The sequence below is a fragment of the Sciurus vulgaris genome, assembly GCF_902686455.1.
Source record: "Sciurus vulgaris genome assembly, chromosome: 8".
Lineage (NCBI taxonomy): Eukaryota > Metazoa > Chordata > Mammalia > Rodentia > Sciuridae > Sciurus > Sciurus vulgaris.
The window spans coordinates 124,660,696-124,676,495 of NC_136468.1; the positions used below are offsets into that span (position 1 = coordinate 124,660,696).

General features: G+C 45.9%; 3 protein-coding genes across 13 annotated transcripts in view; 1 reads left to right on the forward strand and 2 right to left on the reverse strand.

Annotated features, from left to right (window-relative positions):
* HIRA (histone cell cycle regulator) overlaps window positions 1–1,742 on the reverse strand; it is a 104,327-nt gene extending 102,585 nt beyond the window's left edge. For 3 of the 8 annotated variants that reach the window (XM_079151982.1, XM_079151976.1, XM_079151981.1), the window contains exon 1: window positions 1,564–1,650. Coding sequence is in view for 5 of the 8 variants with exons in the window: in XM_079151975.1 (XP_079008101.1) it covers window positions 463–511 (49 nt within the window). In the remaining 3 variants the exon portion in view is untranslated. Of the gene's footprint in view, window positions 1–462; window positions 1,528–1,563 lie in introns of those variants that run through there. The other 5 variants (XM_079151979.1, XM_079151978.1, XM_079151975.1 and 2 more) reach the window with 4 other exon arrangements.
* Window positions 1,743–2,394: 652 nt separating this feature from the next.
* On the forward strand, window positions 2,395–5,705 carry MRPL40 (mitochondrial ribosomal protein L40). 3 transcript variants are annotated; one of them, XM_079152028.1, is made up of 4 exons: window positions 2,395–2,449; window positions 3,074–3,151; window positions 4,263–4,421; window positions 5,266–5,705. In XM_079152028.1, exons 2-4 carry the CDS (start codon window positions 3,147–3,149, stop codon window positions 5,588–5,590), a joined length of 489 nt encoding a protein of 162 aa, XP_079008154.1. In that variant the 5' UTR covers window positions 2,395–2,449; window positions 3,074–3,146; the 3' UTR covers window positions 5,591–5,705. The 3 variants fall into 3 exon arrangements, with proteins under 3 accessions (XP_079008154.1, XP_079008152.1, XP_079008153.1); XM_079152026.1 differs by lacking the exon at window positions 2,395–2,449 and adding an exon at window positions 2,584–2,791; XM_079152027.1 differs by lacking the exon at window positions 2,395–2,449 and adding an exon at window positions 2,840–2,862.
* Window positions 5,706–9,504: 3,799 nt separating this feature from the next.
* Window positions 9,505–14,042, reverse strand: LOC306668537 (synaptic plasticity regulator PANTS). 2 transcript variants are annotated; one of them, XM_079152030.1, is made up of 4 exons: window positions 13,922–14,042; window positions 13,591–13,758; window positions 11,068–11,134; window positions 10,518–10,656 (listed from the first exon to the last, which is right to left on the reverse strand). In XM_079152030.1, the coding sequence occupies exons 1-3, from the start codon at window positions 14,024–14,026 to the stop codon at window positions 11,069–11,071; spliced, it is 339 nt and encodes a 112-aa protein (XP_079008156.1). In that variant the 5' UTR covers window positions 14,027–14,042; the 3' UTR covers window positions 10,518–10,656; window position 11,068. The 2 variants fall into 2 exon arrangements, with proteins under 2 accessions (XP_079008155.1, XP_079008156.1); XM_079152029.1 differs by lacking the exon at window positions 11,068–11,134 and having other exon boundaries at window positions 9,505–10,656; window positions 13,922–14,040.
* Window positions 14,043–15,800: the final 1,758 nt, after the last annotated feature.

Below are 15,800 nucleotides of genomic sequence, written 5' to 3' on the forward strand. Positions count from 1 at the left end.
AATGTATTTTAGGCAAAGCATTTTAAAATAAAAACTCCTTTGCACCTGCACTTACAGAGCAAATTAATTCATAGTAAAATGTCTCCTTTCCTGATCCCAAGCACTATAATTTAGAACTACAATAATAGCCCAGCTTTTCAGAGAAAGATCTATACCCTATACATCAGGATCTTGGAGATCAACAAGAGAAAGGAAACTAAGGCTCATGGCTTTGCATCTTCATAAATTATGGAGATCTCAGTTTTCTTACCTGTTTTAGCCAACATTTACCATAAACCCATTATATATAAATCATTCCTGAGTTTAGCAGGGAATACAGAGAGAAGTAAGGCAGTCCTTGCCCTGGAATTGAGGAAAGTACAAGCATAACTTCCATGCAGGCAAAACACAGGGGTAAGTGCACAGAATATATAGTAAAATAACTTGGGCAGAAATGGTTTCAAAAGGAAAAGGTGACCTCACCTGATCCCGGAAAAATGGGGAAGGCATCACAAATGGAAGGAGAGGGCATTTCTGATTGAAGAAAACCGGTTAAGACATGTTGAATTCAGTTTTGTTGTAAGACAGAGCATTCTGGGATCAAATTCAAAATGCTACAGCTACATGTGTAAGAAAAGGCAAAAGCATCCACTCTTGCTTTAAAACTGTAGCTCCCTCTAGTTGCACTGCCAAGTAGAAGTGAGGAACAAGAGGGCAGCAGGGTGACCTTTTGCCTCTGGGGAGGGGGGGTTACCCTTTGCCTTCCTGGAATGCCAGTACTGTCAAGGGGAATGGGGAGCGGGTCCTCTCTCTTCCTCTCTCCGGGGAGCAAAGATCAATTCCTATGAGAACTAGGTCAACACTGCTGGTTACCACTAGACTCTCTGTGCCAGTCAGGTCTCAGTAAGGGTAGATGAGTCGGTTTCCCACCGTTTGCTTTGGAGCTACCACTACAAATCTAAGTCCCTCACCTAGAACACACCTGTATCCTACTGGCCCCAATCCTATTCACCCTGACATCCCAGTTATGCAATAAAGGTAGCTCCTTCATAATCCTCCATGGGTCTTGGTCCTAAGCCTTCCTATTCCAGGACCATAGCACCCCGATTGGGGGCACTATCAGACCAACTCCAGGGCTCATCAAGGGCAATAACAGCCCCTTCTGAAGATTCTAGTTGTTCATCCCACCATTGAAAGGCCAAAAGGGGGATACCGCCCAGCTTTCACACTCAGGACCATCTAAACACATACTAGCCAATGCAAACGAGTGGCAGAACCTGGCCGACACCCAGGCCCACTCCCGGGGAAAGTCAGGCCGCAGCCCCTACACGGTGACGGGTGAGCGGCGCAATAGTCTGTCAGTGCTTGGGACGAAGGATCACTTTGCTGCAGCCAGCCCGGAGCACGTGCCCGGGTTCGCCAGCCTCCCAGGGCGGACAAAGTCTGCTCCCGCCTGCTCCGCTGCTACGGAACCCGGCACCGGGTGACTGGGACGAGGAAGGCAGGGCCTGCGCGAGGCCCCAACCCGACTCTGGACCCCAAACCCACTCCAGACTGCCTCCTGCGACCCCTGGGAGCACTCACCATTGTGGTTGACCCAGGTTGGCTTCAAGAGCTTCATTGTTCGGCTGCCGCCGGGCTGAGGCGAGAGCCGCGTCCCTCAGCGCGCTCGGGCCATGGAGCCACCGCCGTCGTTTCCTCCCGCGCCGCCCACCCTCTGGCTGCCGCCCGCCCCGCACCCTCAGCGCCGCCGCGCCATAGCCGGCCCGCGCCCCCCGCCGCCGCCACAGCCGCCCCCCGCGCTCGGCCGCCGCCGCCGCCACCACAGCCGCATCCCCTGCGCCGCTCCTCCTCCGGCGGCTCCCGGGCAACGCCGGAAGTCACGGCGCGCACCTGCCAAATCGCCCCGGCGGGAAACCGCTCCCCACGCGGACGGGGCCGGCCAGGCTCTTTGGTAGGCAGGGGCAACGTAAGACGGATCCGCTTTGGGTCGAGCGTGGGTGCGGTCGCTGACAAGGGGCGGGGCGGCCCAAGCAGCGGCGAACCAGCGGAGCCTCGAGTTGTAACCCGGACGGCCTGGCGATCCAGAGAGCCTGGATGGGCCGGGGTGTCCTGGATAGCTTGTCACCACCTCTCCCCGGCTGGTTCCGAGTCCGACTTATTAACTGGTTTTCGTCATTCATCAACACTATTCGTCCGGGCGCTATTAGGCATCTAGCCAGTCCCCGTGCCGGCGCGGGAATGCAGCCACCTGACGGCCACAGCCGTGAATTCGAACGAATGCGAGAAACGACCCAGTCCGGGGAGGGTGGCGGGAGAGGCCCAAGAAGGCGCGTTTATTGGAAGATCGGGATCGTTTTCATAGACGCGGACACTTGGACCGGGTAGAGCAAAGGGACGTCCCCTCAGCCACTCCGGCTGTCCTGCGGGACCAGACCTTCGCTGGACTGAAGACCAAATGGCTTAAGCAGTAGGTAGCCGGAATTATACCCTCTGTAGGGGTCGGCTCACAGCAGGTTGAAAAAAGCGGAAGGAAGGACCCAACGCTCGGCGAAGTAAAAGGCGCCCGCAGCGTGCGGCGTGCGGTATAGGCGCCATGGGCGGGGCTGCGTCGGGGGGCGGGGCCAGGCTCGGGCCCAGTCCCCGAAGGCCGGAAAAGGTTCCGGGTAGTGAGCCGACCTCTGCCCTTGGCACTGCGGACCCAACAGCGAAGGGGCGCGCGTTCGGAAGTTACCGGCCAGCCGGAAGCAAAACAGGTCATGGCGGCTGTGGTGCTGCGATCTAGGGCGCAGGCTTTGCGTACTCTAAGCCGGTGAGTGGACTCTGGCCTGGTCGCCGGGCGCCCAGGGCATTTGCCCTGTCTCGGCGGCAGGGACTTCTCAGGTACCTCCCTACCGTCCTGTCCACGGATATCTAAGGGATGAGCCAGCTGATCATGTCTATTGCGAAAATCCCTACATTGACCTTGCTGTAATATCCAGTACTTTTTCAAAAGTACCAGGTTTAACGGGCACTAGTTTTGTGCATGTGTGCTTTTTCATTTCCTATGAAGTGGGGAAGAATTAGATATTTATACATACCTTGTCTCCTTCAGGCTTTCTTGGCTGACCCAGATCAGAGACACCCACCAGAGAGCTTCATTGTTGTCTTTCTGGGAACTCATTCCCATGAGGTAAAGTTCAGCCGGGACCGGGACCTCTTTGGGGACGTGGGCAAAAACAGATGTGCAAGTGACCAGAATAAAGAAAGACTGCTCCATGTTTGGCTTGCAAAATTCACAGAGTTAAAGCTTCCCATAGTTAAATTTGGGCAGCTGCTTTTCTGTCAATAGACTCTGTCCCATATTTTGCTATTGATAATTTTTAAAAAATTAAGTGTAAAAGTATTTTGAATAAATGTCAATTAGCCTCAAAGGGAGACTTTCATGTTTTCAAGGGCACCGCTTGTTTCTCCATGGGCCTTCCTTTCAGTACTCATTCTGACTCCCTAGGTACCAGGAGATTAGAAGACTAAAGGTATTTCCACCTTGAACTCCAGGCCCTTTATTCAGTTTTCCCTGCTTTGGTACTGGTGATTCAATCCAGGGGTGCTTTATACTGAGCTACATCCCCAGCCTCTTTTATTTTCTATTTTGAGAGAGGGTCTTGCTAAGTTGACTAGGGTAGACTCAAGCTTGTGATCCTTCTGCATTAGAGCCTTCTGCCTCAGCCTCTGGAGTCACTGTGATTACAGGCCTGCCCCACATCACCTGGCTAGGATTTGACTATTTTTAATAGTATATTATGACGGGGAGATGTGTTCCTAATAACCAGACTTTTGCCAAAACTCTGAGATGGGGAAAGTGTTAAGAAATACTGAAAAGTAAATATAGACATGTCAGTCACTTTCACTATGTTGTCTTTTTTGAGTCCTAAAAGTATTTTTATAAATCACAAATCTATTTAAAATGTGAATGAGCTTCTATCCGTTTGGTATTTTCACTTTTCAGTACAGTCCTAAGGCACACTGGAATCCCAAGATTAAAGATAAACTCTTCCTTTTAGTTTATTCCTGACACCCCACCATGATTTCATATCCATTCCTGGAATTGATGGTACCCACATCATTCTCACAAGGACACTGGGATGGAACTGCTAATCTGTGCCACTGAGTTCATAGGATGAGAAACATGCACAACTCTTTTCCCCAAAGGAGAGCTCAGTACAAGTATGGGGTACTTCACTTAACATCTCTCTCATGAGATTGAGGAGGAAAACATTTAATGTTTGCTTTTTATCCAATAGAGCAGAACCTCTGCGAAAGAAGAAGAAGGTAGATCCCAAAAAAGATCAAGCAGCAAAGGACCGCTTGAAAAAGAGGATCCGAAAACTGGAAAAGGCTAGCCAAGAGCTGATTCCCATTGAAGATTTTATTACCCCTGTGAGGTTCTTGGATAAATCAAGGTAGGGGTTCTCCTCTGGACTTAAAAGTCCTCTGAGCAAAGGAGTACCATTAACTTCAGTTTGAAGTTCATGCCTGTGATCAGAATGTGTCAGTACATTTGAGTCTTATTTCCTTGATTGTGCCTTTTGAGAGTTGGAGAATGCTTTCTGATTGGTGCCTTTCTGATTGGTGGGAAAGAAAACTAAACAATTGTTGATAAGTCCAGTGAAGATGCTCAAGCAAATTTGGTTTGGCACTGATGCAAAGCAAAGTTCTGTTATTGTTTTGTTTTGTTGTGTTTTGTTTTTTTGACTTGAAGAATATTGGCTGTGATTTGTGACACAGGCCTTGGGTTTACAGCCCTTGCCACAGCCCTTGCCCTGTCCCCAGAGTAGAAAACCCTTAGCCTTTTATGCAAATGCTCAGTAGTAAGTATGTATTGCAAATGTATTCTGTGCAGGGTTAGTAATTTTTGCTGTTTTCTTGAAAAGTGTGAACAATTTACAGAGCAAAACATTGCCAGGTGTTACAGAGCTGAATTAAGATTCTTATTTCCCTGGGATTTTGACTTTCATTTCACTTTTCTTCACTAACACCACTCACCAAAGGGAGTCTGCCTGGGGCTAAGAAAGTAGTACCAATTTTTTCAGAGTCTGCAAATAACTTTGGCTTCTAGTATCCATTGCAGCTGCTGCCACGTTCAACATTTCATTTCTTCCTTTGTCCCAAATTTCTACTCTTCTTTCCTAATTCCTGTCTGTGCCTGGCCAGGGGGATAATTGGGTCATGTGCAATCACAAAGACTCCCTTGCCAGTGAGGTCAGTACTTCATAGCCTCACACTTTTGAACTTGTGCATTCACAGACAGCGTACTCAGATGGAGCTTCCCTTTGAGGAAAGTGAGCGGAGAGCTCTGCTTCTGAAGAAGTGGTCCCTATACAAGCAGCAAGAGCACCAGATGGAGAGGAATGCCATCAGAGCTATGCTACAGGCCCAGCAAGAAGCTCTACAGGAATTGAAACTTGAGTCCCTCGAGTTGTACACCGAGGCAATCAAGCGGAACGCCAGCCTGTTCCCCTTTGAGAGGGAAGGGCCAAATTATACACCACCAATCTTTAACTATCAGCCCCCTGAAGGCAGGTACAATGACATCACCAAGGTGTATACACAGGTAGAATTCAAAAGGTAGAGCTCAAGGCACTGTCCTTAGAACATGCTGCCCCTAAGAGTCAGAGTAATGAGGGTTGGTATCTCCTTTCCACAAGATTGGACATGCTGTTAATAAATAAAAGTTTGATAACAAGCCTCTGTCTTAACAGTCAAAATTAATTCACCTGATGGATGGGGGTGAAAGATACTGCTATGCCTGGTACTGGAAATAAGATGACAGAGACATCCTCTGCCCTCCAGTGAGGGGGAAAAAAAATAGGAGTAGGAAGAAAGATTCCAACTGGGTATGGTGGCTTGTGCCTTTAATCCCAGTACTAGAGAGAGAAAAAAAAAAAAATCACAGTTTTGTAGTCAAAATATGACTTGGGGGACTAGGTTTCTGGCTCAGTGGTGACTCATTTGCCTAGTATGTGTGGGACATTGAGTTTGATTCTTAGCGCCATATATAAATACATGAATAAAATAAAGGTCTATCAACATCTAAAAAAAAAATTAAAATACCACTTGCAGAAGCACAAAGTAACCCAGAGGAGTGGAGGTAAAGGATATATCGGATTTTGCCAACTGGAAAGTTATAACACAGTAGGACAGACAGAAAGACAAGAGCCACCTTTGGATTTTTTAATCTGTGTATGTGTGGGTGGGGGGGGGGTGTAATAGAGATTACATCCAGGGCATTCTACCACTGAATCATATTTCTAGCCTTTTTTTAATTTGGAGACAGTCTTGGGGCCTTGAATTTGCTATCCTCCTGCCTCAGCGTCCCAAATTCCAAGGATTTCAAGTGTATACCACTGTGCCTGGCCATCTTTGGGGTTTTAAGCTGGGGAGGGAGGCTTTAGAAAGTAGAGCAAACCAGGGACACCTTAGTTAAAGCTGCTCTGTCTTCCAGGAGTTGGGAGGCCATGACACATTAGCTAAAGCTGCTGTGCCCTATATGAATATGTGAGGCTAGCTGAAGCCAAGGGCTCAGTGTTGTTAGTCACTGTTACTGATTTGAAATGGTGAATGGGTTAGTTAGCTTGGACTACCATAATAAAATAGCACACACTGGGTGGCTTAAACAGCAGATGCTTTTTTTCTCCCAGTTCTGGAGCCTAGAAGTCCCATGATCATATAAGTAGAAGCATAAGTATTTGTCTTTTGTGACTGACTTATTAAGCAGAACGTCCTCAAGGTTCATCTGTTGTAGCATGTGTCCAAATTATTTTTTTAAGGCTGAATTAATATTCCATTTTATGTATCTACCACCTTTTGATCATCCATTCTTCTGTTGATCAACCCTTGGGTTGCTTTTACATTTTATTTTTTAAAATTTATTCATCGAACTGGAGATTGATCCCAGGGTTGCTTTACCACTGAGCTATACCCCCAAGTCCTTTTTATTTTTTGAGATGGTTTCCTTAAGTTACTGAGGCTGGCCTCAAACTTACAGTCCTCCTGCCTCAGCCTTTTGCATTGCTAGGATTACAGGAGTGCAACACTGTTGACAGCTCCCATATTTTAGCTATCAAGAATAATGCTGCTGGGCTGGGGAGATAGCTCAGTTGGTAGAGTGCTTGCCTTGCAAGCACAAGGCCCTGGGTTCAATCCCCAGCACTGGAAAAAAAAAAAAAAAAAAAATTCTGTTATTATAAGGGCTTACAAATATCTCTTTGAGACCTGGCTTTCAATTCTTTTTTGGGTATATACCCAGAAGTGGAACCACTGGACCCTATGGTAATTCTGTGATTAATATTGTGGAACCACCATATTGCTTTGAGGCTGAGCCATTATACATTCCCTCCAATTGTACACCAGAGTTCCAATTTCTCCACACTGTCACTAACACTTATGTCTGGGTTTTTATAGTAGCCATCCCAATGGGTGTGAGGTGATATCTGGTTGTTCTCATTTGTATTTCCCTAATGACTAATGGTGTTGAACATCTTTTCAGGTGCTTATTGGCCATTTGTACATTTTCTTTTGTCCTTTGTTCATTTTTTAATTATTTTTCACATTGGGCTTTATATGTTAATTCCTTATCAAATGTATGGTTTGTAACTATTTTCTCCCATTCTGTGGGTTGCTTTTTTACTCTGTGATAGTCTTTTTTGGGGGGTAGGGGCTGGGATCCTAAGGATTGAAACTAGGGCCTTGCACATAGTAGGCAAGCCCTGAGCTACAGCTCCCTCCAGCCCTTTTTATTTTGGGGTGCCAGGGTTTGAACCCACTGAGCCATATCCCCATCCCCTCCTTTTCTGTTTTTTGAAACAGGGTCTTGCTAAGTTGCGGAGGCTGGCTTTGAACTTGTGATCCTCTTGCCTTGGCCTCTTAAATTGCTGGGATTATAAGTGTGGTTCCAGCCCATTTTATTTTGAGACAGATTCTCACTAAATTGCCAGGGGTGGTCTCAAACTTGTATTCCCCCAGTCCCCGGAATTATTGGTATCTGCCACCTGAGTTAATTTTTAATATGGTATTCAGTCAAGATCCATTTTCATTCAATATGGATATAAGTTTTGCCAGTCCTTTATTGAAACACCTTGGTATTTTGCCAAAAAGTGTTTTACCATAAATGCAAGGGTTCATCTCTGGACTGTATGCTAGTATGCAGTTCACTTTGGTAACTTACCAGCCCTAGATAAAAATATAGCATTATAGAATTCTAAGTTCTTTGGCTATACCTAAGTCAAATACTGAATGTAACCAGTTTCCTTGACCTTCATTGCTACCTCTGAGGTCTAAGCTGTTGTTGACTTTTTGCCTGACCTACAATAGACAACTGATCTATCCATGTTGGGCAAGTTCACTCCAATCCCTTGTCCGTGTAGTAACAGCCAGAGGTCTCTGGAGAAAGCAAGTCAGGTCAAGTCTGTGGCTACCCACCAACCTGAGAATTCCACCCAGGCCCCTGATCACTGGCTTTGAACTCACAATCCTGCCTCAGCCTCCCCCGCTGCTGGGATTCCAAGTGGGTGCTACTGTGCCTGGCTCATTTTAGACTCTTATTGCACTGTTAGAGATTGAAAATAGGGCTTTGCAAATGCTGGGCAAGTGCTCTAGCATTAAGCTACACCCCCAACCCAAAACTCCTATTTATTGATGTTTAATGTTTAATCTTTCTCCCCAACTGCAATAAAAATTATTCAAAGGCAACTTAGCAGTTTCAAGACTGCAATCTTGGTTGGACCTGAGGCCCTGGGTTAGATATCACACACATACAAACACCAACAAACAAAACACACACACAAGATGAACACAGGAACATTCTGTGCAGATTATCTGTTCATGTGGAACTTGTTCAGTAGAGGAAGAAAGACACAATGCAACAGTGGCAGTGTAGGAGGAGGACCTGAATATCCAGGTAGAAAAGAACAAAAACCAGAATATGTCCTTTGTGTACATAGCTCCACAGTGCATACAGCTCTGAACAAGCAGGTGACAGGGAGTATGCCTGTAGTAGGAGGAGTCCTTCATGGACTGGTGCATGTGGGGAAAGGTTCCCGTAAGCTTTACTTGCATGTCCAGCCCCACACCCCTCCAAGGAAGATGCAGAATCCAAAATTCAGATGCCCCTTCCCTGTGTTTGAGAAAAACCCTTATAGATCTCTAGCTACTGCCTTCTCTCTCTTCATTAACTGGAAATGTATGTCATTAATATAGTTACATTGGGGCTGGGTTTGGCTCAATGGTAGAGCAGTTGCCTAGCACATGTGAGGCACTGGGTTGATCCTCAGCACCAAATAAAAATATAAATAAATAAAATAAAGGTATAGTGTTCATCTACAACTAAAATATTTTAAAAATATAGTCATATTCAGACTGGACTCTCCCTGCTTGGCTTAGACACATCAAGCCTGTTCAACTGACTTTTCTTCACTCCTCTGCCCTTGAGATCCTGTGAGCATATACCTCTCACCATTCGTATGAGCACAAGAGAAAACACAGTAGGAAATTTTATTCTTTAATGTATGCCTTTCTGAAATGATCACTTACTTTGTTTCAGAGAACAAATTAAAAGATATTTAACCCACTGCCCATAGCCAGGAAAGGACTAGAGGGTGCCAGGGACATACCCAAACTGGTCCTCAGCCTTGTATCTGGAGCCTGTTATGCAGCCACAAGATGCTAAACCACCTTATTAGTAATCAACTTCTAAAAGAATTAGTGCTCTTGGTGGTTCATATGCATATATTTGACATCCCCAACCCAAGACTCCTTTATTGATGTTTAATGTTTATGTCTTTTTCCTAAACTACAATAGAAATTATTTGAAAGCAACTAATCAGCCTTAAAATAAAAATCCCAGCCCTTTGGACTTGGGTTTTTGACACCAAGATTCCACGAACCCTTGCAAGGTTGTATTCTGTAGGTGTGTGCACTTCTTAAAAATCTCCGAGGGCCTCCTTAGGGGCTTTCCATGAAGTTTCCTATTGCAGAGAAGCCAGCAAATCCTTGTCACACCCCACCTGCATCTGCAGTGAAACTGAGCATGCTTGGATGTCAGAGGCTGGCAATACATAGTCATAAACCCAGGATGTAGTAGCCTACTTCCCAAGGACAAGGAGAGTTGTTCACAGAAGCACAAATGTTTAGCTTCCTCATTTTGACTCACCCATGTGTCCACACTTGTCAGAATTTCCACACTTGTCAGAGTTCTCAATGGAGTTAGCCTGAAAATCCTATACCTCAGAGATTTATTCCTGGGGCAGGCATGAGTCAGCCTGGCTTGGCTTCTTATAATCTATGGAGGGAGTGTAATTGACTTTTCAGTGCATTGTAGTGGTGGGATATCCTAATGCAGGCAAGAGGCAGGTAGGTAGGGCTAGAGATGTCCTGTTCTAGATACCAGGTTGAGTGGCAACTCAAGAGGATCCCACTAGATGGCATGGGCTGGTCACAGTTCTTAAGGCTGTGTGACAGCTCCACTTGAAACAGATTGGAGGAAGCTGCACAGGCCAAGGAGAGGGGTGCTTGTCACTCATCTTTCTCCTGCAGCAGAGGAAGGTGCCAGTCGGCAGGGGGGCTCTGCCTCAGGGCCCATACCAGGGTGTTCTTCTGTGCAGCCTGGACACGTGCCCGTTCACTCTCACAGAGGGATCGCTGTACAAATGAGATTGTGGTCACTTTCTGTCTCATGACTGGGCTCCAAGGGCTCAAAAACTGTCACATGGCCCTGGTACCACCCTCCTCCTCTAGCACCCTCCTAAACATCAATGGACAAATGAAGAATAGCACAGTGGCCTCTACCCAAGAAACCTTAATGATTTATGTATTAGCACACATATCTAGATCATTCTTTCTCATAAGCTACTGTGAAAAACTGTGTAGATCATTCTACTTTGAGGACTTTTATAGCCTGCTTAACTTTTTTCTTTTTCTTTTTCCTTTTTGGCAGTACTAGGGATTGAACCCAGGGCCTGGCACATTGTAGGCAAGGACTCTACAATTGAGGTACATCTCTACCCCTTTTTGTTTTTTGAGACAAGTTCTTGCTAAGTTGCTGAGGCTTACCTTAAACTTGTGATCCTCCTGCCTTGGCCTCCCAGATGAATGGGATTATGGGCATGCTCCACCATGCCTGGCAATTGAGGAATTTTAAGATGCTTTTTTCTGGGCCTCAGGGTCTGATAGCTTTGGCTGACCTGGTAAGTCTGGGGCAAGTTCACTTGTCAAGTCTGAGGATGGAGGCTCTAGGTGGGAACAACTATCTAAAACAGAAGCTATCGGGGGGGAAATAGAGGCCAGACCACTGAATGAGGTTGTTTATAACAAGTATTCCTCAACCCACCAGCTTCTCTCAGCCACTGACTCCAAGACAAAGGGCAGCATATTACAAACTTGACTGTGGGCTCTTGTGCTATGCAGGCCTCTTTATACATATAATTTAATTTGTCTACTTATATGTCTTTATTCAAGCTTTTTTGTCTCAAAATATTTTTTGCAGTACTATGGATCGAACCCAGTGCTAGGCAAGTGTGCTTTACCACTAGACTATCTCCCCAACCCCTCAAATAAAATATTTTTATTATTGTTTCAAAAGCAATCAGAAGGACTGGGAATGTAGCTCAGTGGCAGAGTGTTTATTCAGCATTGCCTGAGGCCCTGCAGTCAATTCCTAGTACTGTAGGGGGGTAAAAATCAGAATAGCCTGGTAAAATATGAAAGACCCCCAGATCTCTATATCCCTATAGTGGCAGTTAACAGCCTCCCCAACACCTTCTTAAGCTCAAGTTTTGAACTATTATGTGTTTCTCTTAAGATAGAATAATCTACTGTCTAGTATACTTCTTTTTTGTTCACTAAACAAAATACTGTTGGCATGCCCAGGTAGATTGCTATCTATTTTTTTAATGGCTGAGTATTCTTCCCCATGTGGAAAAAGTTATCTGGTCAAATGTCTATTAGTGATACTTTTTCTGTATTATCACAAACACTGATATAGTGAACATTCTAAAGTTTTAACGGAGCACTATTATCTAATTACTTCCCTAGGACAAGCTTCCAGAAGTAACAATAAAGGTTCATAGAACCTTTAACGGTGCATTTGATAATTAGACAATCAGAAAACTAGACACTCCCAACAACACTGCATGAGTGCCCCAGACTCTACAAACCCCTATAAATACTTCTGACTGGGCTAACAAATTTGTCATTTTTACTTCAATCTGGCCATTTGCTTGTCTTCTTTCTTTCTTTTCTTTTTTTGGTGGTGATAATGGGGATTAAACACTTAAGCCCAGAGGCTCTCTTATCACTGAGCTACCTCTCCAGCCCTTTTTATTTTTTGAGACAGGGTCTTACTGAGTTGTGGAGGCTGGCCTTTAACTTGTGATCCTACTGCCTCAGCCTCCTAAATGTCTGGGATTATAGGCCTGTACTACATGCCTGGCTTGGTTTCTCTCTCTTTCTTTCTGTACTAGGGATTGACGCCAGCGGTGCTTTACCACTTGAGCTATACCCCAAGTCCTTTTTCTTGAGACAGGATCTCACTAAGTTGCTGAGGGCCTGGCTAATTTGCTAAAGCTGGCCTCAAAGTTGCAATCTTCCTGTCTTAGTCTCCTGAATTGTTGGGATTACAGGTGTGCATTATGGTGCCTGGTTTGGTTTTCTTTTTTAATGAATTGCTTCTTTGTACCTTTTGTTCATTTTTCTTTTCTGAAATCATGTGTTATCATATTGACATGTAAGAACTTATGTTGCTAACATACAAACTGCAAGCTTTCTCCCATGTTTTTGACTTTCACTTATTATGGACTTGTCATCATTTTATTACAGCCGCCTGGTTTCCATATCAGTTTGTTTCAGAGTATGCACATATAACAATACTGAAGCTCCTGGCTGGTGGTGATGGCTCTCCTTCTCTGTGCCCTGGAACTTCCCATGAGCACTGCATCCTAATGTTTTATTTCTCCATCTCCCCTCCCATAACAGCTCCAAGGCACCATTCACTGTATTCTAGAGTGTGGCTCCATTCTCATCACTCCTGGATTCCAAAGAGTGTTCAACATAAATGTCTGCTAACAGCCACCTAAAACCACTTCTTACTATCTCTCTGGCCCTCTAAGATATACTCTCCACACCTTGGCAGCCAGATTGATCTTTTAAAAATAACACAATATTATGCTTTTCTTTTAGGCTGAATGCTAGACTCTCAAGTCTTTCAGGTCCTTCTCAACCCCATTTCCTGTCCTCTAAAATCCACCCTCCCTCTGCTTAGGGCACCTGGGCCTACTTTCTTTTCCTTAGTAATGTCCCCCAGGAAAGGTGAAGGCTGTGAAGGCTGGCTCCTGGTCAATCAGGAACAGCAGTATCACATCCTCGACAGGTCTGCTGTTGACTGGAAAGTCGGCTCTCCTCCAAACTACATTTCTCTATTCTGTCTCCCCTTTGTTCTTAACGCCGTCTGAAAAATCACTAATTTGGGATATTTCTATAAAGAAGTGAGGAGGGGAGGGACCCCAGTAATCGCCTGAAAAGTGCCCAGGGCCTGGGGGCTCCACACCACACTCCACCCGGACCTTTCTCCCGGCGCACCTGGGCCTCAGCGCTATGGCGTTCCTCCCAGTCGCGACAACTGGTCAGGTCGCGCAGCCACTGCTCGCAGGTTGGGAGCTCTCCGTGGACGTAGTAGTGGTGCAGAAAGTGCTGGGCGCTGCGACAGAGCTTCCACTCAGCGCGATAAGCCTCACAGGGTCGCGGAGGCTGAGGCGAGAGATGGGGTTTGAGCCAGGCTCGGCGGCCGGGTCCCACCCACGCCTCTGACCCCATCCCGTCCTCATCCTCTTTATGAGGGTGTTAATCTGCTCTGTTAATCTGCTCTCCTAGTCAAACCGGACCCCCTAAGACCCTTAGGGCCCACATTTACCAGCCACTTACTGCCGTCAGCCATGTTGAGTCTACAGCCAAGCCCCACCACATCAGCCCACCACCCAATGAAAACCGAGGAAAAGAGAGCATATATAACTGACATGTAGAACCACCAATGAATTCCGAGATAGTGCAACTTAGCTCTTACCACCTGCTTCCTGAGAAGCTCCAGTAAACGCGACAGGAGTTGAGTAGCCAGTAACAGCCAGAGGCGGGGACACAAGAGGAAAGGCAGGACAGGACGTGTGTTTCAAGTGACTGGGCAGTGATCAAGGCCAACGGCTGTAGTCAGCCTAGTGTCTGGCTGGCATCCTGGGCTGCACAGCCAAATGCTTAGCTGTCTCCCAAATCCCATGGTTCAAAAGTTATTTACATCAGCCTTTTTTTTTTTTTTTTTGGCGCTGGGGATTGAACCCAGGGCCTTGTGCATGCGAGGCAAGCACTCTACCAACTGAGTTATAGCCCCAACCCAGACTGTTATTTTTTTAAATCTCCAAGTTCTAGTTCATTTTTGAAAACACGTACTATAAGCATCAACTTGCAAGTTTTGCAGGGCTACAGTGATCACAGTGAAGGTGAACTCACAAAATAACCAGGATTGGATGGGCCTGAAATATGTGCTAGGGGTCCTTGGGTGCAAGATGACCTCCCCAAAGAACCCAGCCTGGAAGAGGAGGCCAAAAGATGGGCATTCCCAGCATAGATAGGCAATGATGGTAAAAGTGCAGCTAGTGGGCTGGCAGAAATGCCTTGTAATACCTATGTAATGGTTCTCTGAATGAAATCCAATCATTTGTAGTTGCTGAGCTCACCCCAGAAATTACAGTGGTTCTGGAAGTGTGAGAGAAAGCTACAGTTTTTCCAGGGGTTTCAAGGGTTGAGATGGCTGGCTCCAAGTCTGGAGAAGACACTGCCTGGGGAGGCTGCAGGCCCGACTGTAGCAGTAAGAACCAGGCCCAATATTCCAGGTGACTACACTGTCATCAGGAGTCAACTGGCCTAGAGATGTAGCTGGTGGTAGACCACTTGCTTAGCATGCTCAAGGTCCAGGGTTCAGTCCCTAGCATCACGTTAAACAAACAAAAAGGCCTCAACAGCCATCAGAAGGCCCAACAATGGGCTACACCCCTGGTGCAGGCAGGGAAGTGTGCCTCCAGTAAAGCAGTAGGGGTTTCACTGCATAAAGCAAGTATTCGTTAAGAAAAACAAAAACCGAGGGCCACGGCCTACAATAATATTCATTATGCACAAAATGACAATTTCTTAGCTAACAAGATCCTGCAAATTGAGGCTGCCTATTTGCTAAGGAGAGCTTTTACCTCTGCTTGTGAAACTAAGACCTCCTAAGTGGAGGATGTGGTAGGTCACCCATCATCCATTGTCAATGATGATGATTTGTGCCACATGGTCAAGCCCTGAATATGGTACTCACTCATACTCTGAAGGACATGTGGGTGGACTTTGGTGCTGCCTACCTGGAAAGGGCATCCTCTCCCAAGTGTTGAAGAGAAGCCCTGTTCAGAGTGGGACCCTTCTACCTGTAAAAGGGTAAATTCTCGTACATGGGTGGTCTTACATGAGCCTGATCATCTCCACTCCAGATATCAGGAAGTCTTGTTTGCCCTACTTTTTCCAGAAGGAGTCCCAGAGGAGCACTTTTCTTGTTAGTGGCCCAATCATCAATCCATGTTAGTACTTCATCAAACATCTAGAGACATTGTAATCATTGCCTGTTTTTATTGAAAATTCTTGATTTAGAATTATTTTCAAGAACCAAATTTAAAATAATTGGATAGCAGGTCAAAAGATCTCACATTATAGAAAATGACAATTTGAGGCCAAATTAAAATGTAAAAAATGGGGCACTGGAGGATACA